Source organism: Plectropomus leopardus, chromosome 11, assembly GCF_026936395.1.
Source record: "Plectropomus leopardus strain MGB_pleo_1.0 chromosome 11, ASM2693639v1, whole genome shotgun sequence".
In the NCBI taxonomy this organism is placed as follows: Eukaryota; Metazoa; Chordata; class Actinopteri; order Perciformes; family Serranidae; genus Plectropomus; species Plectropomus leopardus.
The window spans coordinates 6,594,302-6,606,504 of NC_142186.1; the positions used below are offsets into that span (position 1 = coordinate 6,594,302).

A 12,203-nucleotide genomic window follows, 5' to 3' on the forward strand; every position below is an offset into this window, starting at 1 on the left:
AGTGAGCAGAGGCCTTCCGGTTCCTCTGGCAGGTCAGCTGACTCTGATGCTGCTGTCAGGAGATCTCACTACTGAATGGCAACTATGAAAATTATCAAGCCATAGAAACGCTATTTACAGCTTTATTTCTCACTTTTAACGGCCCATTTTTATCAACAGGTGAGTGAAACTGTTAAACAGTAGCAATGGCTACCTGCGTTGTTGTTATGAGTGAGGCTAAGTGGCTAACGGTAGCTAATCCCTGCTGTATGTTGTCTGACCTTAACCATCATTTTTGTTAGCTTCGGTTTGAGTACAGCACAGCGTTTAATTCTTATTTATGGCCGTTTGACGTTATTTCACAGTCAGTTAATGAAATATGTAGTGTTGGCACATTAGTAACGTCAGCCTGTAATGGACTTAAACACTGAATGAGCTCCTTGAGCTAGTTTAGCAGGATTTCATTAGCTTAGTTGTAAACAGGACACTTCATGGCAACAGCACAAGCAGCTAGCTAAAGACAGGAGGTATATAAACATTGGACTTAACTTGTACTGTAGCCAGATCAGTGCTGCTGATAAAGAGATAAGCTTAGTATTTCTTAATGTTTTATGAACTGGTGAGCTGTATTATATCAAAGCTAACATGAGTCTAATTCCAGTTTTCCTCTCAGTTTTCTCTAGCTGCTCCAGTGCTGTAACCATGACAGAGTTTTGGTTGATCTCTGCACCGGGAGACAAGACCTGCCAGCAAACATGGGACAAAATGATGGCAGCCACCACACGTACTAACAACCTCTCCATCAACCACAAGTTCAACATCCCAGACCTCAAGGTTAGCATCACAATGTCATACTTTTTCTCCCATGCTGAAGTACAGAGCTATTACTGTGCAGTATTTAATCTATGCACTCAAGTAGTTGATTGTAGACATTTGTGATTCATAGTTATTTGTAATCAATATTTAAAAAGTAATGTGGTTTTATAAGGCAAAAAGTAGGCAAATGTTGAAACCACTCACCTTATATATCCACTGTCAAGAATAAGCTGATTGTGTGTAAGAGAAGCAGTCTGTAGACAGATCCATTGGAAGCATGATGAAGTGTTAGTTTGGTGAAGTTTTCGTCCACACAGCAGCCCAGCCCGGCTGGTTCGGCTCCTTTCTGTGCTGAAGGTGAAGTAACCCCGCTGACCTCGCAGCCACATGGGCCTGCAGTGTTCTCCTGGAACTGTTAGCAATGCATCAGCGGCTCTGGACAAAGAGGCGCCATCATAAGCACATAGGGCCCCCTGGACGTCACTGTAGGCGGATTGATCCCCAGATGTCACTGTTAAAACACAACCTTGCTGACCCCATTTCACACAGATCTTACGGCCGATGACTCAAAAGTCACGATGTGCTGATGTTTTACTTTTTGTGTTCAAACAGGTGGGGACACTAGATGTCTTGGTTGGGCTGTCGGATGAACTGGCCAAATTAGACTCCTTTGTTGAAAGGTATGCTGGCTGCTTTACTCTGACTTGGAATGAGCTATTCTCAGAGGAATTACTGTTTCAGCGATCAAATTGTTATTTAAGAGGGCTCTCATAATCATGTTGAATACAGTCTGTGTTTTAAAGGGCATGAAAAAAATTCACTAACCTGCTCAACACCTCTTGACCTCTCTGATGCAGCCGGTTTACTATTCCCTAATCCCTCCCCTCACCTTGTAACAATGAGGAATTTCACAAGGGTCTGAGGCTAACGGGCCTCGCAGTCTAAACTTGGCAATTTACAGTTTGGTGAGACACTAGCAGCTCTTTCTTCGGTCATATTTATACCCAATGACTTATGTGCCATGACTATGTTCAAGTGTCATTTATAGTCTTTTGGAAATATTGACATCCAAAACTCACACACAGCCATTACTGCCCGAGCTCTGCTTTGCTTCCTCTGTAGATATTTCCAAGGCTGTGAGAAAGACCAGCCTTGCAACATGGTTTCACTTGTCTGACTAGTGCAGCCTGGCTTTAACCTAGTTCCTTTTTGGAAGTTTCTGTCCAGCATATCTGGAAAAAAAGAATACACTAACCACTGAATTCTTCAGAATTGCAGCTATTAACACATTTGTTGTTTTTATTGTAGTCCAGGGTGTGTATGATCATGGAAAAAAAACAGGAATAGGCATGGAAATTGCAAATAGCAATTTCCAGGCCTGTTCCTCCCCTTAAGCCAAAATATTAAGCATAAGTCCCTCCACAATGCTTAAACAATTATTTGAAATGCCTCCCCCCTTTTTGTTCCTCTCATAAAATTCTGTTATGTAATTTATATCATGTTATATTTAAATATTCAGTTGTAATCTGTTATGAATTAATTATTTAATGAAATTATATATATATATATATATATATATATATATATATATATATATATATATATATATATATATTTAAATGCTACTACGTAATAATGAAAAAGGACTCTTTATGGTCATTTCAGAGAATGTATGGTCTTGAAAATTTGCTTCAAAGTCATGGAAATTTATTGTATGAACCTTGGAAGTCAGATTTTTTGGATTTGGGTTATTTTGTCAAAATATTAACAATGAAAATGTCTTATAGAAAGACAAAATTAAAGCTAAGTGTACTTTTTTATGAACTTTTCAGGCCTGAGATGTGCCTTGGCTCTCAGTCTTTCCCTGGCTTCACTACTGTAGACACAGCTCTGCTTTGATGTGCTGCTGAACAGTGTGGTTAAAACCCCTGAACTCTGCAAGTCTGCCATATTATAAATTGCCTTGTCAGGAAATTACCTTAACAGGAATATGTGAAAGGTTTTGATGTGTGTGTGTATGTTTGTCTTAAATGTGGGGGATGAGGTCGTGGTGGTCGTGTGAGCAGGGTGAGTGTGTGGTTTATGCTGGCTTTGTGCATGCAGTTTGTGTTGGCATTGCGCGTTTTTGATGTCTCCTGGCTGTTCACAGTGTGGTGAAGAAGGTTGCTCAGTACATGGCTGACGTGCTGGAAGACAGTCGAGACAAAGTGCAGGAGAACCTGCTGGCCAACGGAGGTACAGTGATGATTCCAACATAGTGTGTCCACATTATTTCAATGTCAAGAAGACCTGCGGGGTAATGCAAACCAAGGTTAATTAAGCAGTTATGATGACAACAACTGAAGGCACACTGGCCCTGTTAATACCTGGTGTTAAAATCTAACATCTTGGGTGATCACGTCACAAGTGGACAGTTTAAGTACAGGTGTGAATGCACCCAACGTGTCCTCAATGCGTCTTGAGAGCTGATCTTTCAGACCACATTTGCAATGCCAGTGTGTATTTTCCACGACAAAACTCCCACCATTTCACGACAACAACACAATTTGTCTTTGCACAGTGAAATGTTGTGCGTGTTTATTTGCATACGAAGCAGAGAAGTGAGATCCGCTCACAAGTGGTCACTCAAGATGCATGTTGACACACAGACTTGTAGCTGTCCACCTGTGATCAGATCAACCAAGACACATGTTAATACCAAATGTTAACAGGCTTACTGATGTTGTGCTAAATATTCTTAACTATCCTTAGAAAATGCCCATTGACAACCATCTGATGGTTTAGAACTGCAATCACTACAATAAATTTGTAGCTTTACCAGACTTCTTTTTTACTATGATCTGTCACTAAGCTGATAGTAGCCTGACTGGCCTTTTGTTTTATTTTTTTTTTCAGTGGATCTTGTCACCTACATCACACGATTTCAATGGGACATGGCAAAGTATCCCATCAAACAGTCGCTCAAAAACATCTCAGAAATCATCTCAAAGGTAAATCACGCACTAGTGAATCCAGCATGGACGTTTTTCTGTAAATGTATTCATATAGCCTAATGGGCAGTGGTAGAGCTCTAACATAGGATTTAATTTTCACTGGGTCCATCCAGCCTTTGTGCACTTGTTACTCTAAGGCTGGGGTCTTCCACGTTTTTCAGCCCGAGGACCCTTTAGTTTAAAGAGAAATGCAGTGGGGACTCTCTTCTATACCGTAAAAACTAAGTTGACAATTCTCTGAGTATTTTCACATCATCTCTCATTTACACGTGCCTGTAGCTGCAAAGTCAGACACTCTTGCAGCATGGCGAGGTGTGTTAGCCTGCTTGAAAAGTTGCCAAACGAACCATTGTGGCTCACAAAAATGTCTGTATAGTTGTACTAATATATGTTTCTATAGTATGTAGCTGTAAGCTAACTACCTCACTTGGCCATTAGGAATCGGTGCTGCACAGTGATGTAGTGTTAGCTAGCTTCACATAATTGCACAAAGATTTACAGTTAGCCTATCATTGATAAATAAATTAAATGGTTGTTGTTTTCTTCCTAGGCTGCTTAACCTTTGCTTATATACTGAATTCATATAGATGTGAATTTTCGAACCTATTTTAATGAAAAGGAAAAAAAAACTTAAATTGAAACTTAAATTATCAAACAATAATTTGGCTGCCCCACTACAGTAACTCTGAGGGGTTGCGCCCCCCCTGTTGAAAACCCTGGCACTTTAAAAGCCACGATACTCTGTGTTTTATTTTTCAGTCATAATTTCAGGCATGTTTTGAGTGCCCATTAGCTCACCTGGTTTAGCAGGTGCCCCATGTGCTCACCGCAGTAGCCGCGGGTTCGACTCCAGCCTGCGGCCCATTGCTCCATATCATCCCCCATATCACCCATAATCTTTTCTATCAAATAAAGCCAAAAAAGCCATACAAAAAGTCTAAATGATGTCTTTTCAGGGTGTCTGAAGGTCCTTAAAAAGTCTTAAATTCAGCTTTATAAAGATTAAAGTCATTGAATAGTTTTAACTTTGCATAAGTCAGGTCTTAATTGTCATCGTTCCATTTCTTTTTGTCAAAATAAGTCAAGAACTTTTGCATGGAAGTCCAAGTTTCCGATGTTAAAAATCAATAAACCTTCCACTGACGCAAATACTGTCTTTTTACTTAATACTTGTACTTACTTATTGGTAAAATGTTGATTAACCAAACTCACTCTAATAACCATATTCTTACATAAAACCATCTGCATGGGACCACATATTACTTAACCTGCAATGCTCTAGAAAAGAAAAAAGAGGATTTGTCCAAAACTCAGTCTTAAAATTAGTTGAAAATTATCTTAAAAATCTTTAAATTGAAGTTTCTGATACCTGTAGTCACCCTGTTTTTTTTGTTTTTTATCTTTTTTAGCAAGTTACCCAGATTGACAATGACCTGAAGACCAGAGCATCAGCTTATAACAACCTGAAGGGAAACCTGCAGAACTTAGAGAGGAAGAATACGTAAGTGGCATGCACATCTGACGCTACCTTTAGACTGAAGAGTTTTTGTAGGAAGTGATGTAGCTGCCCACAGCAGCCTTTTCAAGAATCAAGTTGCCTTAAAGCAAAACTTCAGGGATCACTGACCATGTCTCCATAACCGTGTCAGCGTGATCTTAAAAGTTACCATGACTCTGAAATGTCAATGCTGGCAACCTTCTCCATGTATTGTCATGTTATTATGTGTCACCAGGGGGAGCCTGCTGACCAGGAGCCTGGCTGACATTGTTAAGAAGGAAGACTTTGTACTTGACTCAGAGTACCTTGTCACTCTACTGGTAGTTGTGCCAAAGTGAGTATTAATTCTCTAGTGTGACAAGTATTGCAAGCATATCTGAGTGAAATTGGTTGTATTAGCTGTGTGTGGTAGCATAATTCAGAAGAAGGAAAACTGAGATGGTATCTTAGTATCTCCTCGTCCTTCATTGTTTCAGGACGGGATACGCTGACTGGCAGAAAACATATGAAACTCTGGCTGAGATGGTGGTGCCTCGATCCTCAAAGTGAGTGACATCATCATGTCAAATAAATATTAAATCAAACAGATTTTGTCAGAGACACTTATAACAAGCACTTGAATTTAAAGTGGATGATTAGTTTCACATATTTTGATTTCGTCTGTATTTTTTTCTTATATTGAATAATTATGTACCCATTAATCCACAGTGTATTGTGATTTTATTACAGTAGTATAACAAGTACATGTCTTTTCTTCCAGTCTGCTATTTGAAGACAATGACAGCGGATTGTTCTCCGTCACTCTATTTATGAAAGCCATTGATGACTTCAAGCACAAAGCCAGAGAGAACAAGTAAGAGCCGTTATACTGAGCAGACACACTCCATCTTTGCACAGGACTGTACCAATCATAAACAAGAGCTGTGCAGTAAGAAAAGATGAAGCCATTTCAAATAAAGTCTGACTGCTAGACAAATATAAATATCTCCAAATAAATACATCAACTCACAGGTTTACACCAGTGTCTTTATTTTAATCAAAATATTAATGATCAAATGAGGCTGATTTCTGCCCTCTACGTCTTCTTTCTAGGTTCACAGTGAGAGACTTCCAGTACAATGAGGAGGAGATGAAGGCAGACAAAGAGGAGATGACGCGGCTCTCCACAGATAAGAAGAAGCAGTTTGTAAGTGATAGAACCGGACAGAATTTAAAAGGTTATTATCGTGTAGACTTCTCTTAGAGATGTGTACACAGTGTGTGGCTGCTAAAACATGCTTATTGATGCAGCTCCACGCTGGATACTTTAAGGCCTCCTTCGATCTTTTCAAGGAACCACATCAGTGATTTGGCCTGCTGTTGCCCATTATCTTCTGTGCATATGCTTCATAATTGCCAAGCATACTGGATTAATCAATATTTCCGCAGGCAATAATGTGAAATCAGCCATTCAGTCTGTTTATTTATTACATTTAGTTTGAAAGGCTTTGTTTTGTTTTGCTGTTTACTTCCTCCTATATTTGGCTTTTTGTTTCACACCATCCCCTCTGCCAATGTAACAGTGCAAATTCCCCCACTGTGGGGCTAATAAAGGAGTAGCTTCGTTAGCTGCTTTATTTTATAACAAAGTTACTTTTATATGTCAAAATTACCTTTTTGTCGTATGGTCTTGCATGTCAGTGGGGTCAATTTTGAAGGTTTTACCAAGTGGTAGATAACCAGATTCTCCCAACTACTGAGAAGTGATATGCTAAAGCTAAAGAGGTATGTAAATCCTGAAGTATCTTTCTAAAAAATCACTCTGGATGGCACATAATGTTTTAATTAAATATTTTAAATTGGTAGTTTAAAAAAAGTTTAAAAAGTTATTTTTTTCTAACTAAATGATTTTGCCCCCACTGTGCTATGTATAAGAATAGTAGAGTGACTTTTTCTTGTATTTTTTTATTTTAAGTTGTATTATTTTTATTTATTTTTTGTTTAGAAAACAGCCAATTAAAGAATGCTGTGCAGCTAGCTAGCATCAGTCAGAAAACGTTTTGATGAGAAACACATTTTATATTTTTGATTTACAAATATAGTCTCTCTCATCCGAGACTGTAAGAGTCCCAAATCCAAAAAAGATAAAACCCTAATCTGCGTGTGTTCTCTGCAGGGCCCACTTGTCCGATGGCTGAAAGTTAACTTCAGTGAAGCCTTCATCGCGTGGATTCACATCAAAGCACTCAGAGTCTTTGTGGAATCTGTTTTAAGGTACTTTAGTCAGAAGCTGAAGTGTCATTTGACAGTGCTTGCTTCCTTTTTTATTAGTTAAAAAATAAATAAATAAAATAAAATAAAATTGAGCATAGTTATATAATGTGTTCCTCCAGGTATGGGCTGCCGGTGAACTTTCAGGCCATGCTCCTGCAGCCAAGCAAGAAGAACGTGAAGAAGCTGAGGGAGGTACTCAATGACCTGTACAAACATCTGGACAGCAGTGCAGCAGCTATCATTGATGTGAGTACTTTGACAATATTGTATAAAGGCTCATACTGTTGTACTTAGAACAAGGTCATAGCATCAAAAACAACACTCCACATCAGAGCAACATAGAAATATGATACTACAAAAATTTTATAGTATGATTATCATGGCAGAAATATGATCTCATTATTGTTTTAATCCATTACTAAAATAATAAATGCAACATATTATAACATATATTACATACTTGACTAAAAATATTATATCACAAAGTATCTTTTTTAGAGACTTTCACTTCATTGTGTTGTGGCTTTTCAAATATTTGAATACAGGTCTTTGCAGTTATTTTAAGTGTAAGTGTAAATGAAAGTGAAAAAATACTCTCAAACCAGACTTTCTGAATGCTAACTTTAGTTGACTTTTGAGTGTACTGTCAATGGGTGCTGTTTTTCCCACAACGCAATGCACAAAAGACATTTAGAACATGATCACAGTTCAGCAATAAAAATAATAAATCTATAATCTATAATGATAAAATAAATCTGAAGTTTAATTGCATGTGACATTCCAAAGCACAGTTTGATTGACATGGTAAATATTCATCCATGTATTAAATACTTTACTATTTGTATAAAAGGGTAAAGTTTGTTGTATCTTTTTGGTATACTTACTGAAAAAACAGCATACTGTGCTGATTAGTATGTTGTACGTTCTGTGTACAGTGGGTATGCAAAGTAGTGTATAAGTAGGACATACAGATGGAGTCTCTAACAGCTCCATTACTGTGTCAGATAATAACAGCTGCTCCTTCTCATGGCCGAAGCTGGTTACTGCAAAAAAGACAGTAAAAAAAGTACTTTTAACCTCTCCATGTACAAGGTTGTATTCTTGCATTAAATTATATTTTTATTGATGTGTAAAGCTATATTGATTTTTATTTTTTTAACAGTTTCGGTGTAATACATTTTAATGATAAGAAGCTTAGCATGATTTTTTTTTTTTAAGTTTGAAGTTATTTAGATTTTTGTGATCTTAGGTCAAATGTCAAAGTCAGTGTGACCTCATTCTCAGCAATTCTCAGTTTGTCTCATTCTTATGAGCGCAATATTTCAAAAATACGTTGAGGGAATTCCTTCGAATTTGGCACAAGCATCTTATGTAGACTCAGCGATGAACTAATTAGATGTTGGTGGTAAATTTAGTTTTGCTAAGCACTGAATTCTGGTGTTTTTTTTTCTCAGAGCTACTTTCTCACACTAAAAGCCTGAACTCTTTTTTTTCTTTTTTTTTTCTCCAGTCTGCGATGGACATCCCGGGTCTAAACCTGAGCCAGCAGGAGTATTATCCTTACGTCTACTACAAGATCGATTGCAACCTGTTGGACTTTAAAGTTTAACACTTTCTCCATTTTGTCTTTTTGTTGAGTGTTGATTAATTTGGATCTTTCCTGGTAGAAACCTCCCCCTCCTGCCCCCACCTCCCACCGCCCTCGCTGTCTGTGTCCTCACTGTCGCCTCTCCCCGTCAGCTGCTTGAATGACGACGCTGCATGTTCATTCCTCGTGGTGAAAAGGCTCATCAGCAAGCTTCTACCACTTTTACTAGCAAGGGACAAAAGAAGATTTTTAATGATTGTTTTTGTTTACAGTTTATTTTTCTTCTCACACCTCACAGATAATAAGCGTTTTTGGACGTGAAGTGGATTAAAAAAAAATCTTATTGGAAAGTTGTATATTTACTGTGTCATTCCACGTGTGCTGGTGTGTGTTGATAGTTTCTGTGTCGGTGTTCAGAGATTTGTGTTTACATATGGGCGATGTTATCGCTGTACCCATGGCAACCAGATCTGGTGTGTATGTTTCTGAGATTGCAGGGTCACCCTTGCGGACATCGTGCAACAAAGTTGTGATACGAGTGTGTGTTGTCGTCTCATGTTGTGTATATTTCCTGTCAAATAAGATCTGTATCAGAGTATTGTGTAAGCCATTGATTGAATAATTATGATTGATGAATAAATCATATCAAACATGTGAGAATTAACTCGGAAATGACTGCTGTATGTGTGTAATTACTTACTAGATTTTTTAAAAATATAATGTGGTATTCTGAACATGGTGTGGGTGTGAAATGGCAATGAGAAATGGAAGAAATGTAGGCAGTGTCTGTGTAGTGGAGAAGCCATGTGATGACTCATGATCATATGCAGAGCTGCAGGCAATTTTAACAGTTCCTCTTTCAACAGAAATTATTTGGAATCCAGAAAATACCTCAGTTTCAACAGAGGACAGCTGGAGATATCACCAGCAGAGGGCACCAAATAGACACGTGTGTTGGAAGTGTTTGGGTGATCAAGTATCAAAAGTACTCATTGTTCAAAGTATCCATGTCAGTGTTTTATTATATTATTGGTTAATTATCATTAATACATTCAGATGTAAGTGGTTTATTCATGCTGTGGGCGGTCGAGCTACAGCCACTTTGAATTGCTTATTTATTGTATATTGTTGGGCAGTTTAGTCAACATTTCATCATATTTTACAAAGTGACTTGTGTTATGCACAAAATCTAAATCCAAAAAGTATCTTGTAAATAGAAATGGCAATCAAACCTACCAGAATAAAATAGATATATTTCCTGCTGAAATGCAGTGCAGCAGAATGTAAAGTAGTAAAATATGGAAATGTAAAGTACAAGGACATCAAAATTTTATATAAGTACATTATGATTAAATGTACCGTATTACTTTCCCACCACAGAACACAACCATTTCTCAGGTGTCTGCAATCTGCATGATTATGAGTCAGTCTACTGAATCATTCAGAGTTGGTAACATGGTCTGATACACACTTGCAATACAAAGAAAATGCCAAGTAATGTGTAAAAAAAAAAAAAGTAAAGCTTTAAAATGATTCCAGCTAGAGACATTATATATAGACTACATATTCCACACTGCAGCAGCACCCTGTAATAGTCATGCCCTCCTATAACTCCCTCTACCTCTCACAGACTCCAAACCATTATCAACAGAGCTAAGTCACCATCATCACCAAAACCAGACCCCCTGAAGCTGTGTTCTGAGCCCCTTCCTGTATCTGCACTAATGACTGCCCCACCCCCTCCCACATTACATACTGTTTCAAATACTCAAATGACACAACCATACTTGCACTTCTCAAGGACAATGACTCAGTTATTATCTATCCGCACTCCATCTCCCACTTCACTCAGAACCACCTACTTGTGGATGTCACTAAGACTAAGAAACTCTTCATTAACATCTTCATCAGCAGAGAGCCAGCTGAGAGGGTGGAGAGCTTAGGGTACCTTGGGATCACACTTGACAGTAAACTCAGCTTTGATCATTACGCTACCGACATCCACAAATGCTGCCAACAGAGGATCTCCACCATCTGGAAACTCAGGGTGCTCTCAGTCACCCCCCATCTTCTGCTCCTCCTGTACAAAGCATAGACCCCATCCTCCACATCCTACTTCACCATGCTCACTTTCACCAACAGGAACAAACTAGTCAAATTCACACACAATTCTTCTTAAATCCTTGGTCTCCGTACTCCCAACCTCCCAGCCCAATGACACTGCCATCACATGAAAAAAAAAAACTCACCATAGCACGCAACCCCAGCCACACCCCTGAACTCCTGCTTCACTCTACTCCCATCCAGCCACCGATGCAGATATCTGATCTGTAAAACACAACGCTACAGTATGAGATTTGAACCCTTTGCCATCACTGCCCTTTATTGTGAGTCTACAGGCTGTGCCAGAAAAGTGCCTAAAATTGCAAGAAATTAGTACATTTAGAAATGTCTTCAAAATAAAGCAGGGATGACCAGAAGACTTTATTTATTTATAAAAATTCTACATTTAAAAATATGTTACAAAATCGTCAATCAATTAAGTCACTTCCCTATTTGTCTGTTTCTTTCCCTTTTCTTTTGCAAATTTTCAGCTAGTTTACTCGTATTTTTTTAATAATTTCTTGCTATTTTTTTTTAAAGGACATTTCTTCTCAAATTGCTTCTTGCCTTCTTGCCATGTTTTCGAAAGAAATCAAGCCCATTCACTCAGGTTTCAAAGGGTTAATTGGCCCACCAACAAACAATTGACAGTGTGTATGAGGATTTGGGGCCCCTGGGATTCCGGGGCTTCAAGGAATTGCCTGTTTAGCTTGGTTTGTAATCCAAGTGAAACTCCACAAAAACGTGCTTAAATGAACAGTACCACGCTGATTAAAATAAAATAAAATAAAATAAAATAAAATAAAATAAGGGGTAATAAAAAAACTTGCATCAATATCTGTTCAGCTTTAAATCAATGCAAACTCTTACAAACCCTTAAAAGCCAGGAAATAGATGTGTGTGGCAGTGTGTGTGTGTGTGTGTGTGTGTGTGTGTGTGTGTGTGCGTGCGCGTGCGAGAGACAGCGAGAGAG

The 12,203-nt window shown here is 38.3% G+C and overlaps 1 protein-coding gene across 1 annotated transcript; it reads left to right on the forward strand.

The window, feature by feature from the left end:
• Positions 1-9,799, forward strand: LOC121946325 (V-type proton ATPase subunit C 1-A-like). Its single transcript, XM_042490844.2, has 13 exons — positions 1-159; positions 653-813; positions 1,408-1,475; positions 2,945-3,030; positions 3,691-3,785; positions 5,198-5,289; positions 5,522-5,620; positions 5,763-5,831; positions 6,047-6,139; positions 6,379-6,472; positions 7,442-7,539; positions 7,659-7,785; positions 9,050-9,799. The coding sequence occupies exons 2-13, from the start codon at positions 682-684 to the stop codon at positions 9,146-9,148; spliced, it is 1,152 nt and encodes a 383-aa protein (XP_042346778.1). The 5' UTR covers positions 1-159; positions 653-681; the 3' UTR covers positions 9,149-9,799.
• Positions 9,800-12,203: the final 2,404 nt, after the last annotated feature.